General features: G+C 36.3%; 1 protein-coding gene across 1 annotated transcript in view; it reads right to left on the bottom strand.

Moving 5' to 3' along the window:
* Positions 1-6,715: 6,715 nt before the first annotated feature.
* Positions 6,716-22,063, bottom strand: part of LOC107707526 (NT-3 growth factor receptor-like) — a 200,537-nt gene continuing 185,189 nt past the window's right edge. Inside the window, exons 15-17 of the mRNA XM_016511587.1 lie at positions 20,769-21,012; positions 11,481-11,639; positions 6,716-7,275 (exon numbers count right to left, since the gene is read on the bottom strand). Coding sequence (XP_016367073.1) covers positions 7,090-7,275; positions 11,481-11,639; positions 20,769-21,012 — 589 coding nt within the window. The 3' untranslated portion in view covers positions 6,716-7,089. The remainder of the gene's footprint in view (positions 7,276-11,480; positions 11,640-20,768; positions 21,013-22,063) is intronic.

Raw genomic sequence — 22,063 nt, 5'->3', positions numbered from 1 at the left:
TATAAAAAAATCTAAAAAAAAAAATACATTTCAAATAAATGCTGTTTTTCAACTTTCTATTTTCATCTAAAAAAAAAAAATATTGATTGTCAAATTAGAATGCGACTGAAGACTGGAGTAATGAATGCTGAAAATGTAGCTTTGCAATCACATGAGTAAATTATTTATTGAAAACTGTTATTTTTAATTGTACTAATATTTCTCAATATTACTATTTTTACTGTATTTTTTGATCAAATAATTGCAGCCTTGGTGAGGATAAAAATAGTTTGTCAAAAACATTGTGTGTGTTTATAAAAAATATATATATTTTGAAAAATATTTACAACTTTAAAAAATCACACAAAGACAAGTGTATTTTTTCTTTTTATTTATAGAATAAGTCTACATAAATCATCATAGGATACACAGTTAGTTACAGCTGTTTTTAGTTTATAGATGAATCAGTAAACGGAACACAGGTGGATTAACGATGAGTTACAAATAGAGGAACTGTGAGATTTTTTTCACACCTCGTTCCTTCATCATTCTAACGAGGGTTCAGACACGATGACAGAAATACTCAAGAGAAATCGTAAAGTCAGCACTTCAGCTAGGACTTCTCAGATGGAAAATACATTACTGTGGATGCCAGAGGGTGTCACAAAGTTATTATTTTTCAAACCGTACACAGCTCAATGGCAATGAAAACAACAAAATATCTGCACTCGTCACACATAAATATTCAGACATTTGAACTCAACATCGCCCGACTGCTGTTCTCGCGTTAGCCCAAATGCAAAAGACCACATATACTGTATAAACAGATGCGTACAGATGTGTAGCTTAAATGTCTCTCACAGTTTAATATTGCAACAGATTTTTCCCACACACAATTCACAGGAAGAGAAATATATTATGTTGAAAGATGGATACGAAGAATAATATTGACACACACAGACATTGCTAATGTTTAATACGAGTTTCTTTTAACATGGTTTTATGAATCTCTTATCCTTGTTTATGGTATATACTGCTTATATGACATCAAAACCAAAGGCGTCAATGAACAAAGTGTCCATTTAAAATAAAAATGTGGAAAACTAACGTTGTTGACATGGATTTGAGGCCGCTGCAATACAGCCTCCTGGCAATATATTTCTCTTCCGCCAATATGGGTTACTGGAAACACAGAGTCCAATCATGATTAGGATTCTATCTCCTCTCCCTGCATTCCAGATCCCTGTCCGGTCTTTCCGCTAGAGCTCAGGCACCATGACAATAAAACATCTACTTTTCAAGTGCACATCCACTACCTGGAGGGCCAGGATGTTTGAGAGATGAAAAGATGGACAAAACAATACATGGTGAGCCATAATGTTTGGATGAGAATCCTGTTGCCTGCAGACTTTAATATAGCTGATGTTGGCTTTTAAAACAAGGTTGGAGATGTCAGTTCCTGCTGTGGCTTTCGCAGCTTCGATTGGATTTAGCACTGCGAGAGTGGGACAACATTTCCTATGCTTCTACTGCAGTGTTTGTCAGTATATGGCATATCCATTCCAGACCTACACAATTTCCCTGCTCATTTTTCCTTGATTCACAAATAATAAAGCTAAGGGGTCAGATGGCATGCTAGAACAGAATTTAAATGTGTGCATATACTTCTAATGTGATTCCTAACATAGTACCTCGTATGACTTTAAATACCAAATAGACTATCTATATATGGCTTTCATCACAAGATTGACATTAAGCAAAGATGGATGTTCGATCTGAAACAGAAAATTCTTTAAAAGACCCCATTTTACAAAGAAAAAATCTCATCTAAATTGTCATTCTTTAATCAAGTCTTTAATGTTTGAGAAAAAATCTGAAGACCTTACCAAAAAAAGTATATATATGTATATATATTCTTATGATTTTGGCGAAAATTCTAATGCTGTCATCTTATAGCCAATGACTGATGCTTGTATGAATGATACAATAACTGTTTATTATTCCTTACATCATCAAAGATGACTCCGCTGTATTATTATCTTTCCATATTATGATGAATTCTAAAATGAAAAGGTCAGAAATGATTTAATATAAGATTTTAGGGAACCTGCATAAAAAAAAAGAACATCTTAAACTAGTCTAGCAAGTCTGATCAAAACATACAAAGCACAAAACTTAGCAACAGTCCGAAAAGTAAGTCATCATGCAGCAAGTCTCAAGTGAAAATCATTTGGGACCCAAGCAGTGACTATTATCCGAATATTACGTCACAGCAGCAAGGTTAATCTAGATGTCAACGTCTGCTGACAGTGCAGGAGATTGCACTGGGGTGACATCTCCATCTGAAGTCTTAATGCCGCAGTCAATTTTAACCTCCCTTTTAAAGAAAACCAGAGTTGCATTTGGCCAGGCTTTCCGAGTTAAATGCACAACTGTCCTTGAAAGCGGGTTCAGCTTTTCCCACAGCTCAGGAGATCTACCGGCTTAAACTATAGATCACTTTAGGTTTTAAGTAACAAGGTTCACATGCTTGTCCATGTGCCCAGAGTATACAGCAACTGCAGCGTGAGCTGAGTCAGGCTCTCAAAATGCAGCTGGCCCTTTCTCAGAGATATCGCTACTTCAGATGTATAAAAACATCACTATTGTTATTCATATCATCAGCAGAGCGTGCCATGACTCGACCACAAGTTTGAACTGCTTCTTTCCAGAGTACATTAAGAGTACTTAAGCGGCAATGCACTGGAGGTAGATAAAGACTTGTTCTGGTAGTCTCATTTGTAATTTAAGAGTGGGGTTTCAAATCAGATAAGGATCTTTAATTAAATGTTTTGAAGGCAATGAAAATGAGTTTTGTTCTGCGGGCAAAAAACGAATAGCATGTTTTATGCAAGCCACAGTGACAGCTGAAGATCTGCAGCGACAACAAATTGGGATAACCGATTCAATCAGTAAGATATTCAGCGTGACTGCATCTCTTGGAGATTATTGCTCCAGGTGGCCACATCAAGTGTCAGGGTGCTAAATGAGTTCTAAATGCTGGTTGGCTAATTTGATGGGGTTGTTACTGGTTTCTAAAGAAGCTACGCTTGGATTAGTATTGCCTCCGAGTGCTCAAAACAGAATATATCAAAGGCAGTAATAAATAAGGCGGTAAAAAAGTTAACACATGATGTGTTAAAACGTTTTGACTGCATCTGATTTTAGCAACATTTTAGCAGGTGACTTGCCAATTATAGTCGTTTTTCTTCACTGTGCCCAAGTAAGGCAGTCTTGCATGCATTAAATGCTTTGGTAAATCAAGCCTACAGAAGGTAGGATAAATGGATGAGGAGAAGACTGAGCTGAGATCAGCAGCGAAGCGTGACGGTGCCGAGGTTTCTGCAGCCTTTCTGCAGGGTTATGAAGTGCTGAAAGAGAGCTCATTCCAGACGTAATGTTCCAGCTTCCTGCCTCGCTTCTTCTCCTCATGATTAAGGTCTTAAACCTCTCATCAATCGCCCTGCGCCTGTTCGCTGCCATGGTGGCGGTAAGCGAGAGAGGGAGATTCTGCTTGCCTCACAGCTCTGAATGCTTAACTCAACTCTGTTAGCCTGCCAACAGACAGCGCTGTGGCACTTCTATCCACTCTTTTAGCGTGTGACCTTCACTGATTCATCTCTCCTACCCCTCGCTTTCTTGCACACACCGACACAGCCACACACACCTCTCTTCTCTGCCTCAGGGGGATTACCGAAAGACTGACCATCATATTTAAGGGATATCTAAAAGCCCGGGCCAAAAACTCATTTCATTGGTAATTTCCACCCATTTCTGCAAGGTGAAGTCATTAGAGTCACGGCAACCCCTGGAGCTGCCATACCGTCACCCTGCTGTCACACTCTCTCTCATCTGATCCCCCTCTCCAAACCAGCTGTGGCTCATACACTCGTGTCCTTTCATTACAGAAACTACCAATTTGGTTCGCGCCTGTTCTCCGACAGCTTCAGGGGATAAAGATACAGTCACCCTGCAGCTAACGCCACCCCACCTCTCTTCGCCATGTTAGTATAATCCACCTTTCACAGGTCATTGAGCAACGATCGGTCTCACCGAGTAAACCGCAGGGAAATGTTTGACTCTTTCAACCCTGTTAGTCACAGTTATGTACCCAATTACTCAAATAATCTTCAGTAATCGCTGCCTCAACCGATTCACAACAGTGAGACACAACCTTTAGTCCTCTTCGGGAAACAGGTAGGAACTAAATGCAGCTTTATTTGTTACAAACATAAACATGGTGAGAAGCAATATATGAGGGTATAAAGCTTATTTCACAAGCTGAACAGTGTTGACCAGTCATAAAACAAATGCCCAGAAAATTTTCTGATTAAATGAATATAAAATCGCTAAAAACTGCAACTAGCGCTAATAATAGTGTTTACTTTTTGAATAAACCAGTATTTTATTAGGAGAAATCTGAGTGGGCAAGAAAGTTTTTTTTTTTTTTTTCAGAAAATTGCCCACATTGAAAAAGGGGTTGAACAAAGACCAAAGAAATAATAGCCTGTTCATGTTAACATATAATTTTCATATTCTGAAATCGTCCCCACATGCATTCTCCAAGTCTTGTCTCTCTACAGGAAAGCTGGGAATTGGCGTCATTGCCAAAAGTGACATTTTGTCTGTTTCCTTCCAATTAGAACCTAATTCAGCGTGAATACTCACTGTGTACTACAATTGACATGTAAAATCTGAAATGCCACATCAATGAGCGATTTGCAAAAATTATATTCAGTAAAGAGGATTGTGCTTAAAATCAAGTCTCGAATTGGAGGCTCGTCCAGGACGCAGGTGCACCTGTTTACTTAATAAACCTCAAGCAAGCATTTGGGTACCCATACCAGAGTAAATCTCCTCTTACTTTTTTGCATGAAAGCTTGGGCAAAATTATAACGTCAGTGAATATCTGCAGCAGGGCCCCACAGACGACAAAAATATCGAAATGAGAAGCATCTTATCACACGTAAGCACATCGCTGGCGGTGTTATTGAAAGACTTTTGCAATTTCCCCCTTGTCATAGACGTGGAGAGAATTATCTGGCCACTGTGGGAAGCAGAAAGAAACAACACAACAAGATCAACAAATGTTTAAGTCACTACCTCTGTGCCAGGAACTTTTCCTGATGTAAAGGGTGAGATTATGGTTAAGCGCAAATGTGTTCTGTCGAACTGTGATGGGCAGGTTGTCTCGAACAGCAATTTAAGTCATGGTTCCTGATAGAGAGCTGGGAAAAGCAGGAGAGTTTTTGACAGTTTTCACTTTGGTTTGGTTGGGATAAAGTTGTGAGTGTCAAAGTGAGCACTCGGAAACACAAGAACTACATATTAATGTTACGCTGTTAATATATTTTAGGGTTAAGCAAAATTCTGGATGAATTTTTGAAAATGTTACGGATTTTATGCTCAAGAATAGTTTGCATACATCTGCTGCCAAAGCTGAACTAAAGTTTACTTGGCTGATTTACTCCACATGCAATGATTACAGATTTATCATCAGGCAAACACTGAGCCACAGATCACCTTGAATGAAAAGCATGAACCAGCAAAACTGTGAACAAGAGAACAAAATCCAAATGTCACTTCAGAATAAATGAAGAATTTTCCAAAGAAGTCTTAGGGAAGCTCCATTTTGAATACACAATTAAGTTACCGCATTATTGTGTTTACAGTCTTCTATTGTAAAACATTGGGGAGAAAAGAACATTTATTACCTGACAGAATCCAAAACATTGTTATGGACTCTCTTCTATTATATTTTGATGACTCTATTAGTGGCTACAATATTTAATAGAGGAAAGGAGTAAAGAAAGAGTTGCCGAACTCTGAAAGGACAGTGTTTCTTATGAAATTTAGCACATATGTTTAAAAAAAAAAAAAAGTTTGCACATGCAAATTCTTAAAGATAGCCTAACCATCTCTCTTTTATTACTCAAACTATGGGAAAGGATGCTATAATATGTTTGCAAAGAAGCATAAGCACAATTCATAAATGCAATGAGGGTTAATGAATGGAATATGAGTATTTTCTGGGCAAGATCTTGCTTGGGAAATTAATCTATCTTTTCTATTACATTCATTTCAGAAGCAAATGGTCTCTGGAATACAAGGAGCGAGGCTATGTCTCATGATTTTCCCTTTTGGTTGCATCCAAACCGAACAAAGGGGGAAATGAGAAAAAAAAAAGTTCATTTAGAAATATCAACTTACATTCTATGGACATGTGGAAAAAAAAAACATTAAAATATTATCAAAATATTTATAGAATTCACTCACCATAACAGCACGCCAAGGAACTAAAATCATCTAATCGGGAAATGAAATAAGTTAACATATTGTCACTTGTGACACATAAATTTACATTATTTACATTCCTTGTTTTTTTTCCTAAATAAACTCCTTTGTGTTGATTGGTGGTTTCTTCAAATTAATCCGTTCACTAAAAAGCGCCTCAGAATATTTAAAAGCCCTGTTGGATACTTCCTGTAGAGTCAAAGAGAAGATCCGGCCAATCAGAGCGCAGTAAGGCTTTTTTTGAAAAAGTCCTTGCCAATCATCTGACATGGCAACGGTAAGCAGTCATATCCGAAAGGCGATATACCCTTAGCAAGAAACATGGCATACATCCACACTCAGAGAAAGAAAAATAAATAAAAATATATATATTTATAAAATGAAAAACATGTAACCACTGGGAGAGTTGTCAAGCAGTCAGGAAAAAAAACAACTTTTTTCTCTGTACTTTAGGGGGAATTTTCCATTATTCCTTTTTTAGAGTTTGAAAGTAGGCTGTTCTTACCAAAACGAAAAGAAAAAAAGAAATAGAGAAAGGAGACTCCTCTTCTTGCAGAACAGTACATCTTTATATGCAGGTAAACAAAATGTAAAAGTGCTTTTTAAAGACTGTTATCCAGTGTATCGAAAGGAGTAGCAGGCACTTAAGTCCATCCCCATGTTGCAGGTGTCTGACAGTGGCGCAGTAAGGTACGTGTTGTTTAGGGTAAATCCCAGATTGTTCGTTCCTCCGATGGATAGACGCAGACAGACATCCACACATATTCCCAACAAACACTAGCCAAGGATATCCAGGTAGACAGGTGTGGCTTTGCCCAAGGTATAAAGAATTTTCTGGATGTCTTTGATGTTCAACCTCTGCTGCGGTTCCCTCTGCCAGCATCCCAGCATAATGTCGTATACTTCCTTGGGACAAACCCGTGGCCTCTCCAGCACGCGTCCTTGTGTGATGCATTCGATTACCTGTGAAGAAGGGGAGGAAGGAGAATGGAATTACTGGATAAATATTCTATTGCAGGGGTCTTTTCCAGGCCAAGGTCTCCTCTTACATACTTTATAAACTTGTGTGTTAAATTTTAAGCCTGGCCTATAGGTATTTATATACTTTTTTTATTAAAGTTATAAAAAAATATCATTAATGTATACAGTAATATAGGCTACATGTAAGAGGGACAATAAAGCATTTAGCTGAACTTCATCTTAAATTAAAGGTAACTATTTTTTTTTCCTCAAAATTATTCTAAGACTTGAACCAAACTAACCATTTTACTGATTTCAAAATATTCAAACATATAAATACACTACACAGAAAATACTTTGGTGTAGGATTTACTAACAATTTTCAGATATTTCAGAAATTGCTAGTGAAATTCACAAGTACTAAAGAAATGGCAAGTTCCACACTGAGCGCGAGGCGAATTGCCGACGAACGTTGCTTTCACACCGAGCACGAAACGATTGATCGCCTTCTGCTAATTCACGCCTGCACGCTAGGTGGTGCCGACCAGCAATGCATTTTTACTCGGATATGCATCTCATATATGGATTTAACATCGTCCACTGCTCAATATACAGCATTAAATATAGCTAAATAAAGTTTGGTTCTATGCCAGAAACACAAACTATCCATAATGCTTACAAGAAAACATCTTAAAATACAAATATAAGTACATTTAAGTATCAAGCCACATTCGAAAATGTATGTGATTATTGTTTTTGCTTAAAACCCACTATAAACCATCATCGAGTGCTTGTAATAACTTCCGATTGTGATCTATAGTTGATTTTGATTCTATAATAGGCAGGCATGCACTCTTTGTAGGCTATGTTTAATAACGCCACACTGCTTTTTGTCATAAACATCCTTTAGTGTTATAAAATTACCATGAGCTGCGTACAAAACACATACAGAAAATATATCGTCATAATCATATGTTTATTTTTTCGAAACAGCGCCACCACTCACCCTTTTGTGCAACAGCAGCTGCTCTGGGCACGGGATCTAAACTCAAATCTGATTGGACGGCCTGTTTCATCGTGGAGCGACGGGGAAAAAAATCGACACACAGGACGAAAATTTTCTCAAAAAGAAAAAAAAAAAGGTAATCTATATTTTTATTTACTACTATTCGTTTTATTGGCTACTGTTTTTACAATGTACTGTTTAAATGTTTGTGGTCAGTAAGATTTTTTTTTATATAGGCCTGGTTTCACAGACAGGGCTTAGACTAAGCCAGGATTAGGCCATAGTTCAATTAGGACATTTAAGTAATTTTTCATAAACTTGCCTTAGAAAACACATTACTGGTGAGCATCTTGAGACAAAACAAAGGCACTGATACATTTTAAGATCAGTCAGTGCAAGTTTTTTCAGTTGACACAGCTCAGACTTACATTTTAGTCTGGGACTAGGCTTAAGCCTTGTCTGTGAAACCGGGGGTTAGTATTTTTTTTTTTAAAGAAATTTATACTTTTATTCAGCAAGCATGCATTTAATTGATCAAAAGTTACAATAAAGACATTTATAATGTTACAACAAATCTATTTCAAATAGAAATTTCTATTGCTGCTCTTTTGAAATTTCTATTCAGGAAAGAATTCTTAAAAAAATCCACACCATTTCCACAAAAATATTAAGCAGCAATATTAAGCAACTGTTTTTTAACATTATTAATAATAACAAGAAATGTTTCTTGAGGACCAAATCAGCATATTAGAATGATTTCTGAAGGAAATCTGATGGACTATGGATTATGGGTACTGCAATTCTTCTCTGAGATTTCAGATTTTTCTTTTTTTTTATCATCTTGAAATCACAAGACAAAGTTGTGAAAAGTGCTATCAAAATTAAGAGGTTCCTTTCTAAATTCTGTTTACACACCACGAGTATTTTTTTCTTGAAATATCTGATGCAGCTTTGCTCCAAACTGTAACACGAGTACTCTCTTGTATTTTATGCTGCAGTCAGATGCTGTGAGAGGACCTGCTGACAGTCTGAAGAACTGATTTTTAATTTTTTTTTGTACAAGATACTTATTTTCTCATTTAACATTTTTCTGTTTCTGTAGAGAAACCATCTACAGCCTGTATGTTATGATACGCAAAATGGGACCGTCTCATGAAACTTTTGAAGACATTTGCTTCTGTGGATGGCTTCGTATCGACTTTTAGAAGAGACAGATGATTGTTCGTGGTCTCTCGGGTTCCCCTCGCTGACTCCAGCTAGTGGCTGTCTGTGTTCTATTGACTGAAAGTTTGATTTAGTTTCTTCCACTGGCAGAAATGACACCATATGTTCTGATGCAATACAGTAGCCACTGTCCCTTTGGCAACAGAATATGAAGCAGTGCATGTGATTGGTATTCAGTGCATAATACAAAAACACATCATTCTTGCATAAATTGCACAGCACCTATAGATTATGGTTCACTGAGTTGATATTGATAATCTCTGTGTGAAGTAGTGCTCAAACCAGCTGCGAATTGAAGCTTCAAGAGAAGCGCTGTGGCTTTTTTCACTTTTCACAGCTAGGGAAGCTGAAGTGGGGAATGAAGTATTTGCGTCAGATCCAGCTGTGTTTGGTCAGCAGAGAAAAACAGAACACACTTTCTCACACAGACTCTCTACTTTATATTTCTGTTGTCTGTTCTCTTCTGATTCTTGTTTAGAAATGTGAATAACATAAAATATATTTTTTAGCAACTTTGTACTAGTAACTATTAAATAACTATCATAGAATAGGATTATTAATTTAGGACTATTATGAGTGTTTGCATTTGTCCAGTTTACACAGTAATTGCCATCTTTCACAACGATGATTCTTATTAGATTATCATTACTGTAATTACATAATTTTATATATATTCATATATATATATATATATATATATATATGAATATTTAAAAATGTAATTACTGTTTTTATTTTATTGTAATGCGTGTATATATTGTATATATCATTGTAATGTATATATACATTCATTTCACAAAATATATTTTGCATAAAGAAAATTAAGCTTTTTAGGTCTATTATAATTGTATTTCTCCAACTCATAATTGCCTTTATTCCCAATGACGATTCTTATTAGATAAGCATTAGTGTAATTATATGGTAATATAAATATAAGAACATTTAACAATGTAATAACTATTATTTATCAATTTTCATTGTAAAGTATATATTCGTTTATATATATATATATATATATATAGCCTTTCATTTTCATGTGAAACATGACATCTTTTTTGGGGGGGGGAGTGAAATAAGGTTTCACAAGATTCACCCATAAACTTCTCTTATTATAACAATCTACAGTCACTCACAATATAATTTTTGAGCATTTTCTGCACATGGGAATATTAGGTTGCAATATTTTGTTTTAAAGGCATAAATAACGGCAGAAAGCCCAGTTCAGTAACAGTAGCAGACACAATGTTATAAGGCCCTTATCGAACCATAACATTTAGTTCAATAGTGGTAATTATGAGGTTTATGTGAAAAGGTAAATAATAATCTTTGCTATTCAGACACATGGAAGAGTTTGGGAGCAGCATCTCTATGTGTATGCGACAGTTTGGAGTTCATCCAAACCTTAGTTGTGAAATGTTACATGGTGAACAATAGCCGAAAATTAAGCAGCGATGTTCCTCATTAACGTGTCACAAAAAGGAATGTGTGTGTGATGAATATGCCAGCAACATGACATTTCAATGTGTAGTTCCTGTTTATTTCATAGAAGGAAGTCATGTTCGAGATGAGCTTGAGTTACGGTCAATGCCTGTCAAATGACTCACCATAACAGCCCAGTGATTGTTTAATTTCGCCTCATTTGTCATCCTGCCTGAAGACTTCATTTATTTTGACCCTGGTTACATACAATCACCAGAAGCTACACTAAAATTAGCACTGAATGTGTCTCATATTGCTACATAATTGTCAGGATTGTGGGAGTCACAATCCAGATCCAGTACAGACATTCCATCTCCATTACACTTTTTATTGTTATCTCACATGGGTCTCTACTCCTTGCTTTCACCTATACAGCAGTCATACAGTGGTGGTGGTTTACTAATAATGCTTGACCAAAGCTTGCCAGAGGGCTAGCAAACAGCTAAAAAAAAAATTCTTGATGGATTTTTCTTTATGGAAACTGTAAAAATGAATGTACCTCATTATTTGCCAGCTGAAACCATGGTTGCTTGCCGTAGGTGAAGATCTCCCAGAGGATGACGCCGAAGCTCCACACGTCACTCTCCGTCGTGAACTTCCTGTACATTATGCTTTCGGGTGGCATCCAGCGAATGGGCAGCATTGTGTGTCCTCCCACCTGTCGGGGCACCAAATCATGATTATCTAGTGACCTTCACAAACTCACAGAACTCAATATTACCAAAGGCAAGCCACACTCCATGTAAAAATAAAAAGATAAAATCCTTATTATTTGTATGTATTTATGGAGAAAAAATAATTAAAAGTCCACATTCTATGATTTCCTTAATTTTCATAGCATTTAGTAATTTCTTAAGGCTCTGTCACAATAAGGACGGTAACTATAACAATAATTAGAAAGTTTTAAAAATGGTTCTAATTTTATGAGAACAGTTATGTCCACATCACAACTATAATGTTAACACAGAGGGCTCTATCATACACCCGGTGCAATGTGGCGCCAGGCGCGACGCAAGTGTTTTTTGCTAGTTTCAGCACGACGCAGTAGTCATTTTCACGTCCTGCGCCACGTTGTTTAAATAGAACGCACAGCAGCACACAAACATGCCAAATATAAAAAATTAAAGGATTGCAATGTAAAAGATTATTATTGTGTAGGCTACATAAATATAAAAATGCCTACATGTCATAATGGATAGTTATTGCATGTAACAGAATTAGGCTACCTATTTGCTCGCGCACGAGCAGATCCGTTTCCTCTCTGGAGACTCGTTCTGTCTTTGCGCTTGCAAATGTGTAAATAGCAAATCCGCCATGGCATGAGCACAACTGGCTCTTAAAGGGAATGGGAGATGAGACTCTGATTGGTTTATTGCACGTTATGACCAAAACACACCCATCACTCATTAAGAGAATAGGGACAACCCTTTTAGACCATGCGCGCCGACCGTTTTTCCAGTCGTTAAACTAGCAAAAGTGGATTTGGACATGCCCTAAGTGCACCTGCGCCGTGCGCTTTAGACCATGCGCTTAGATCGTTAAAATAGGGCCCAGAGAAATTATATTATTGGAATTTTTTTTGGACTTTGGACTTTAAAGAGCTTAAAGGGATAGTTCACCCCAAAATGAAAATTCTGTCATTAATTACTCACCCTCATGTCGTTCCAAACCCGTAAGACCTTCATTCATCTTCAGAACACATATTAAGATATTTTTGATGAAATCCGAGAGCTCTCTGACCCTACATAGACAGCAAGGTAACTACCACAGTCAAGGCACAGAAACGTAGTATGAACATCGTTAAAATGGTCCATGTGACATCAGTGGTTCAACCGTAATTTTACAAAGCTACGAGAATACTTTTTGTGTGCAAAGAAAACAAATATAATGACTTTATTCAACAATTCTTCTCCCCCGAGTTACCATCTACCACCATTATAGAGAGTAACACGACGCATGCGCGTGATGCTGCTGACGCGCACCTTGTTTACGAGCAGAGGAAAGCACGCGCATGCGTTGTGTTACTCGATAATGGTGGTAGATGGTAACTCAGGAGAAGAATTGTTGAAAAAAGTTGTTATTTTTGTTTTTTTTTGCGCACAAATAGTATTATCATAGCTTCATAAAATTACGGTTGAACCACTGATGTCACATGGACTATTTTGTTAATGTTCTTGGTACCTTTGAGGGCCTTGACTGTGGTAGTTCCGTTGCTGTCTATGGAGGGTCAGAAAGCTCTCAGATTTCATCAAAAATATCTTAATTTGTGTTCCGAAGATGAGCGAAGGTCTTACGGGTTTGGAACGACATGAGGGTGAGTAATTAATGCCAGACTTTTCATTTTGGGGTGAACTATCCCTTTAAGCATTTAAGTCAAGACACCCAAGGTGAATAAGGTAAAAAATATATATAATAATAATAAAAAGTTTTGATTATAACTTAGATTTTATTCTATAATTGTTTAAATTATGATTTGCAAAAAAAAAAAAAAAAAAATATATATATATATATATATACATATATATATTCTACTGCAAGTTTCATGAAATATTTATATATGCAAATAAGTCATTATCTAATTAAATATGCACTCATTTGCATACATTTCCAAAATATATTTATTTATTTATTTATTTTTTTTGGCCATATTAGAGTCAAAAGTTTTATACAAAGATGATTTTGGATTTGATCACTGTAGCTATCTGTATAGTTATCGTTTTTGGCGTGAAAGGGCCTTTAATCCTAATTTCTGCTGGTAAATAGATATTCCCTTTTTGCTATGACAAATAACCAATATGATTTACAAGATTTGTCGAGCGGAAATCTGAGAAACCAGGAAAGACAGGGAAAAGGAAAACAAATATATCCATTAAAGGTTTTTGAAAGCTCCAAATCATCAAAGGCCATAAATAAAGTCTCCCTCCAGGCCTTCCCTATGTTAAGCGAGATATTAATCGATTAAAACAACGAGAGATTAATCATCTTTGCTCTGGGCCGGCACCGGACTGGATTGGTTTAAAATCTATTTCCTCTTTGTGTCTGCTGGGTTGTGTTAATTACAGCCGTGCCATGACAACTAAGGGTGACGTTTCAATGGCGGCCGCGTGGTTATTGCGGCTTTCAACTCGTAAGTGGCCACTGCGTATTAATTACAAGGCTCATTAGTGGTTTGCTCACATGGGGGTCAGGCTATCGACTGCGCACAGGAATACAAAGCAGCCTGCGGTATACTGTACGTCCTCAGACTGCCTGTTTTTGCTTTGTAAGATATGTATTGTACTTTTATTTTTATCAGAAATGAATTTAGCTAGAAAATAGTAGAGCATTAGCAAAAGAAAAACAACTCTAAATGAGATTATGGTAAAATGTTCATTGGCTCACGTCCCACAATGCTTTGGCAAGAGTATATCCTTGGCAACAGGACGTGTCTCTAAGCGCAGAGCACGGTGACAATTGAAGAAATAGGAAAATGCGACTGTTTAGATGTCTGACAACGAAAAATCACTGTTTATCAAATAAACAACAACAAAATAAATCTCGGGTTGTGTATATGCACGCATTCAAATGTGCAAACTGCAAATGACTCGGAATAATGAGTGCAAAAATATGAGCGTCACGATTAGCAAACTATAAATGCATTGAGATGTACTATAATTAAAGGTCTGGGAGTTTTTTTTTCTGCTGTAATGTCTTTAATGCAGGGAACGATAAGGCTGCATAAGGCTGTGTATGTTAATCAGCTACGCTTCTGTGATTCTCATTCGCAGCCAGTTCCTCACAGAGGAGGAAGCTGTCCCACAGGCTCCAGTGATGTGTGGCAAATATCCCTCCCCTCGCTGGCTCGCTCTTTCCCTCCTGCCTCTGCCCTTTAGGAGGTGTAAGCAATATGCCAGTCCTGCTGCGGTCAAACAACACTCCTCGTGTTCCGTGAGATGGTGTTCAGGGTACTACTGGGCCGCTGCTAGCGCTCCCCATGCGTGGGCAGGAACTACTCCCTATGGCCATACTGAGCTGCTCGCCTGGCTAACTCAGCCTACTTTAGTGTTAGCGCATAACATCCTTGCCAGGAAAAGTCAGCCAGGGATGAATGTAATGAAGGTATGATCACCGGTAATAGACAAAGACAGAGAAGAGAGAGACAGAATAATATTTGGAGAGCTTGAAACAGTCAAATAAGATGCTAACGTATGTTAGCTGCAATGCAAGCAACTTGCTGCTGCTGTGTAAGATCCTTTCCCTCACAGTCTGATGATAGAAAACAGCTTATTATTCATGAAAACATGCTAACCTCTTTTAAATTACATGTCAGAGAATTAAAAGGGTCAAAATAAACATTTATCTTCCTTTGTGTTTTCAGTTAGCCTTTGATTAGAAAGCTAAGAACTTAGTTTATTAGCTTAGCATGGTGCTAACTGTTTAAGACTGGTTAACACTCCTTTGATTATCTAGAACAATATATAACAATAGCAGGCTACTTTTTTTTCAATCAGGCATTGAGGAGAATAGGACACAGCATACTACTCAAAAAGCATGGTGAATCACAACATTAAAAAGTTTGATTTGCAAAAACATTTAAAATACCAACAAAAAGGCAAAAGACTTTGTACATAACGGCTTTAATGAGCGAAAGAACTACAATCCCATGAAGCACTGTCAATGACATAATCGAATTAAAAAAATTATGTACTGATTTAAACCAATGATTTATAGATGTTGATTATAGATATAGAAAGAATATCACGTTCATTGAAAAATATGCACATACATACAAATATTTTAGAGAGCATAGTGAGACTGACTCGATTACATCATTCGCAGTGCTTCATGGAAGTAGGTGGACTTCTTTAGGCACGATTTGCTTGCTTCGATTCTTTGATTGGTGGAGATTTCTTTGCAGAATCTTTTTTTTTAAATATATATAACACGCTCACAGCAGGTCTGTCTTTAAAGGTTTATCTTTAAACGTTATCATATAAGTTACATGGGACTTTCAGAATCCAACCATTGCACTCTTTTTTTCTACCATTCATACCAGTAGTATGCTATTCTGAATTTAGCCAAATGCTTTTGGCCACATAACTATTTTTTTTTAAACAAAAAGACATAGGCTATGTTTGTTATGAAATACTAGCCTTATACTTACTACATGTGCAAAATACACTTTATACAGCTTACATTTTCTTTTAAAAATGTGAAACAGGTCATTCAGGTCAAAGTTAATTCAAAATTATTCAAAGTTAAACAGTAGTATGCTTCATTACGTGTCACAATACATTACATGTGAGTGGCATCCAGTTATAAAATTGGAAATTAAAACTGTTATTTCCCATTTTTTATTTAATTTAGATTCCGGATTTAATTACAGTTCATTCATCACACAGGTCGAGTGAGTGCACTGTGTACAGTGTACTCTGTTGTATAATACAGTGTATCCATACAGAAAAGTGCACTGAATAGGCAACCATATATAGTATATGGCAGAAATAGTAACAGTGGTATGTTAGTATGCTAATCTGAACGCTGACATATTCATTGTTTTTGTTTAGTGAATATGTTTGTGCTCGAGTGTTTGGGAAATTGAATCGATTGCAATGATTGAACTTCTATTCATCTGAATAGCTTCTCCCTGACTGCTTCCCGCCATCTTTTCCGAGGTGGAACGACGAGACTGCAGATGCATGTAAATCAGTCTGCGGGGCTTCGTTGAGATCGGAACGAGAACTAGCAGGGTGGTGACAAAAATGCCAATGCAATCTGAAAGGGCACCGATGAAAGGCAACACAATTAGAGACTGGAGGGGCGAAGAATCGGAGACGAGGAGGATGGGAATCACATAGCGGTAATTAATGCATATTAAAATCAATAGCATGTTTGTTTCAATGAACAGCTGACGAGAGATGATGTCATTAAACGAGTGCTTGTCAGAAGTGAAAGAGCGTCGAGAAAATAGACACGTGATTGGAATTTCGAGCAGTTTTCCATCTCACTAGATGGTTTCAGAAGATGCATTAACAGATAAGTAAATAAATATATATTTTATTATTTATTTCAATTAATGGAGTATTCAAGTCCTTCAACCTCATAGGAGAACCTGCTAGCCCTAGACATTTGAAGCAAGGTAGCTCGACTTCGCTCAGATGTTGCTGGCAGGGAATTGGGGTGTTTGGTTCATGGCCTTCAGCGCAAATTTACTCTGACAAAGAAAACCTGAGCGACTCCAAATTGTCCGTAGTTTCTCCACCTTCTGCAAGTGAGATTATATGCCACAATCATTACATGGATGAGGAAGCCAGGCTGAATACTGACTCTGGGCGTTCATTCCTAGGAGACCACCTTTAGAGGTTCTTTCTAGAGTATGAACACGTCAGAACGTCAGCGGTGTCAGAGAAGATGTGCTGTTGGATGCCACTTTGGTTTATATCTGTTCAGAGATGTATGTGCCTATTGCAACTGGAATCTACTAAGACAGACCTGCAGATCAGGTTTGCGTTCATGTGAAAATTGAGGATATTCAAATCCGAATAGCTATAAAAGCTCTGATTCCGAAACCTAATGAGCTGCTTCCTACATAGACAGCTAACTAATAGCAAAGTGACTCTACCTAGGCAGCAATGGCACATAAATAGCATTCTGCACGGCAGATTTGACTCAAAGGAATCCAGTACAGCTTTATGATAATGCTAGAAAATAATAAGAATAAAAATATAGCAATAATAATCTTAAAAACAATCCTTAAAAAAATTAATAAAAAAAATGGATGTAAATTTTAATTTGAACTATTTGTTCATCAATAGATTTTTTGTATTGATGTAATATTTTTATATATATCTCATGCTGCTCATATTTATGCATCAATGCAAATTGCCTCGCAGCCGCATGCGCGTTTTGGGTTTGGGTCACTTCCTGTTTGTTGGGAACGTTCAATTTAATGCAGTCTCTTTTGTGCTGCAGAGTGCAATCTGCCATTTCACAGTGCCATTAAAAGAAAGTAAGCCACAGAATATATTAAGTGAGATGAGATGCAATGGTCTATTTGACATTTACTGTTAATGTAACATATTTCCTCCATTGCAATTAGGACTGATGCTCTGGGCACAGCAACAACCCATGTCTACTGAAGGTTCTGCATTTAGAAATATTTTATTTTCTGAGGCATAAGTCTGTAAACAGCTTCTGCTTTTTCGTCATATGTTTTTTTTTCCCTCTTCCTCTAAAGTGTTCACAATCTTTTCTTGCTTTCAGTCAGTTTCACAATGTCCAAGATTGGATATCCATTTTTTTGTCTCCCATATGCTTGTCATCACAATGTAATAATGTAAAAAAAAAAAAAATGCTATAATAAATATTAACACATATCATAAATAAATAATAAATAACTTGTTTCTAATAATGAATATAGTATGGCATTCGTCTCCCCAGTTCAAAAGTCCAGCACAAGCCACCGATAACATCTGAATATATGCTAATTGAGCCGTTTGCTTTATGTTTGGCTCCTGAGTTATTCCTTGACTTCTGACAGTGAGAAAAATTCTCATTTAACTTCAGTGCTCTAAAAATGGGAGTCACATTCAAAGCAGCGAGATGAACAATCATGTTCAAATCAACTTAATCTAGTCGAGCGAAAGGGGAGCTCTGTAAATTCAGCGTCACCTCATTCATACTCTTGTTGAGCGCTAAGTGAAGACATACATTTTAATTCATTTAGGGCCCTCAGTTTGCAAATTGAGCCCTCTGTCATCTAGGCCAAATCTACCGAGAGGCCTCTGTCTGTGTCAAGAAAAGACAAGATTCTGATCGAGGATCTTCTGTAGAAACGCAAATGGATCTGAAGCACATAATTGAGCCAACCAGCTTGAATGAATCAGAACTGTAGATAAAAGTCTGAATTCACACTCGAACTTTTAAGGAATAGTTCATCGGAAAAAAAAAATCCCTTTAAAGCTATAATCATTCAATTTAAATCTAATATGGTTGTGAATCCTCATCTACAAAGTTATTCTTGGAAAACAAGAATATGATAATTTGTGCTTTTAACACCTAAAATGTATTTTTAAAATACCTAATAAATGGACATAGCTCATCAAAGATTGTATTCAGAGCTGTGTGTATGATATAGATGTTGGTCAAATGTTTAATGGGCTGTGTTTGTTTGTATTTATGTTAGTATTTTTAATACCTTGAAATTAACTTGAATTAGCAAATATGCAGATTTTTTTAAATCTTGTTCTTAATTAACACTTGGTATGACTAAGCTAATGATTGTAAGTAAACAAATTCATTAACGTCTTTCAAAGCACTAAAGCAGCTGGATATATCAATATAACTTTTCAAAAGTCATTAAAATGAGTAATTATGCATGCAATTAAGGATCTAGCATAGACCACCAATTGACAAAGGGTTAATTTGTGTTTTGTGGATATTTGATGACTAATCAATGAACTAAATACAGGTTCAGACTGCCTCAGTGTCACATGATCCTTCAGAAATAATGCTAATATGCTGATTTGATGCTTAATTATTATCAATTATTATTGGTGCTCACATATTAATAATGCTTGTTATTTTTTTTTCTTTTTTCTGCTTAATACTTTAGTGCAAACCATGATATTTCAATAAATATGATATTTCATAATTTTAATGAACAAAATATAAATTTCTTACCCCAAACTATTGAATAGAATCATTACTATTGATCTATTGAATCACAGTTTCCAAAAATATATTCAGCAAAAACTTTCCTTTTAATATTGATAATATTAAGATATGTACCGTATTGGCCCGAATATAAGACGACCCTGATTATAAGACGACCCCCCTTTTTCCAGATGTACCTTTTGGAAAAAGGCTTTTTAAAAACCAAATCTTGTTTTTTCTCAGTAAAACACATTTTGTCTTCAATTATTTTCATATTGCATATTTTTCCTATTTTAATTTTTGTTTTGAAAGTATGATAAAAACTGGTAAAATGTACCAACAATCACATATAAAAAATATACACTTTTTGATATACCATAAAAATAAAAAAAAACAGGTAGCCCATCTGAATTAGGACATTTAGGCCATCCATCTAATAGTAGCCTACCAAAATCTTATGAACAGTAGAAGTTAAATCTTACTGTAGTCGTCAAATCTTGGTACTGTCTTACGTTTTAAAATCACAAAGGGAGTTTGGTCCCATCAGGCTAACATGACAGTCACGACTCATGCAGCTGTAAGGTTTTCTGCTTCTTTTGTTTTTACTCGCGATCTTTACAACACGCATTACATTACGTATTTCTTTTTCTTTTGTTTTTACTGGCGATCTTTCCAACACGCATTACATTACGTATTTCATGGCACACTCGTTTTATGCGTATTTGGCGCCACCTAGTGTTGTGGGTGTATTATTGACATGTCAAAGTCTAGACCCTGAATATAAGAGGAACGCGTTTTTTCAGATGTATTTCCAAGAAAAAAACATCGTCTTATATTCGGGTCAATACGGTAATATGATTCTGAAGGATCATGTGACACTGAAGAATGGAGTAATGGCTGCCGAAAAATTTTGCTTTGCTATCACAGTAATAAATTACATTTTAAAATGCAATACATTTTTAAAACTGTTATTTTAAATTGTAATAATATTTCACAATTTTACTGTTTTTACTGTATTTTTGATCAAGTAAATGCAGCCTTTGTGAGATGCATAGGAGACTTCTTTCAGAAAGCATTATATATTCCTACTAACTTAATTTTTGACTGGTAGTGTACTTCGCTCAAGCATTTACAAAAGCGAAAGCGCTCTTACCCGGTAGTAGTCAGTGCTGTAGATGTCTCTTGACATTCCAAAGTCTCCGATTTTCACCAGCAGCCCGTTGCCCACCAGGCAGTTGCGTGTGGCCAGGTCACGATGCACAAAGTGCTGAGACGCCAGGTAGACAATCCCTGATGCGATCTGACTGGCTATGTGCAGCATCTGAGACAAACCCAGTTCCCCATTGGTCTGCAGCGGCTCTCCGTCAACCAGGATCATTGCATCTGGACCATGAGCTCTGAAAAGTATAAAATAAGGATTTCAATTCTGTCACTTCAGTCCCGTAAAGTATTTGGATGCTTACAACACACTTAAAAATGAATTTTGCAGTACATTCGATGAGTATTAAACCAAACCGAAAACTTTCATGAATAAATAATGAAACAATCAATATGAAATTAGAATAAGCCAATGCCGCCATTATATGTCAGTGCAATATACATTAAAGTTACCAATAGATTACTTTCTTCTTCAAAGGAAACGTGTACTGTATGATTCAATATGCATCCCTGCCAGTTTCTCTGCCCTTTCACAAATGTATCACCTTATAGTGTCATTATGTATAAAGCAGTTTTGACAAAACCTGTTATCCCCCATAATTCTGCTGGCTGGAAAGAAAAAGCAATTTCTGCTTTTTCGTCAGGGCTCTGTCAGAAACCATGTACACTTTTGCATCCGCTTCCTTTTGCTTGTACAATACCTCTGAGGAAGGTTGTAACCTATCAATCACAGTCAGATGGGCCCTGCTGACATCACAACGCTGGATTTTACATCACACCGACAAGAAAACGACAAGCATTGAAATGGTTTATGCAACATTCTAATGCAGGGCTTCCCAACCATTTTAGTAAAAAAAATAAAAAATAAATAAACAACAACCTTGAATTGTCCTTTAAAGACTGAAATTTCCAACCTTTTTGTGCAATATATACCGTTCTGCTCATAAGTTTACATACATCTTGCAGAATATGCTAAATGTTAACAAAATAAGAAGGAAAATTGTAGGGGTATATAAACTTACGAGCAGAACTGTACATAGATATATGCCATAAAATGTATATAATTATTGAAAACACTGTTTCCATGCAATCCTTAAAAAAAAAAAAACATTTGAAAACCTAAATTAAATTGACCAGTTTCAGGACCTAAAATATATATATATATATATATATATATATAGTGCTGTCAATCGATAAAAAAAAAAAAACTAATTAATCGCACATTTTTCTGAAAGTAATCGCGATTAATCCCACCTAACATTAAAGTTTTTAAATATACTTTTATATTGC

The sequence above is a fragment of the Sinocyclocheilus rhinocerous genome, unplaced genomic scaffold, assembly GCF_001515625.1.
Source record: "Sinocyclocheilus rhinocerous isolate Xijiao unplaced genomic scaffold, SAMN03320098_v1.1 scaffold534, whole genome shotgun sequence".
In the NCBI taxonomy this organism is placed as follows: domain Eukaryota; kingdom Metazoa; phylum Chordata; class Actinopteri; order Cypriniformes; family Cyprinidae; genus Sinocyclocheilus; species Sinocyclocheilus rhinocerous.
This window is presented reverse-complemented; position numbering and strand designations above follow the sequence as displayed.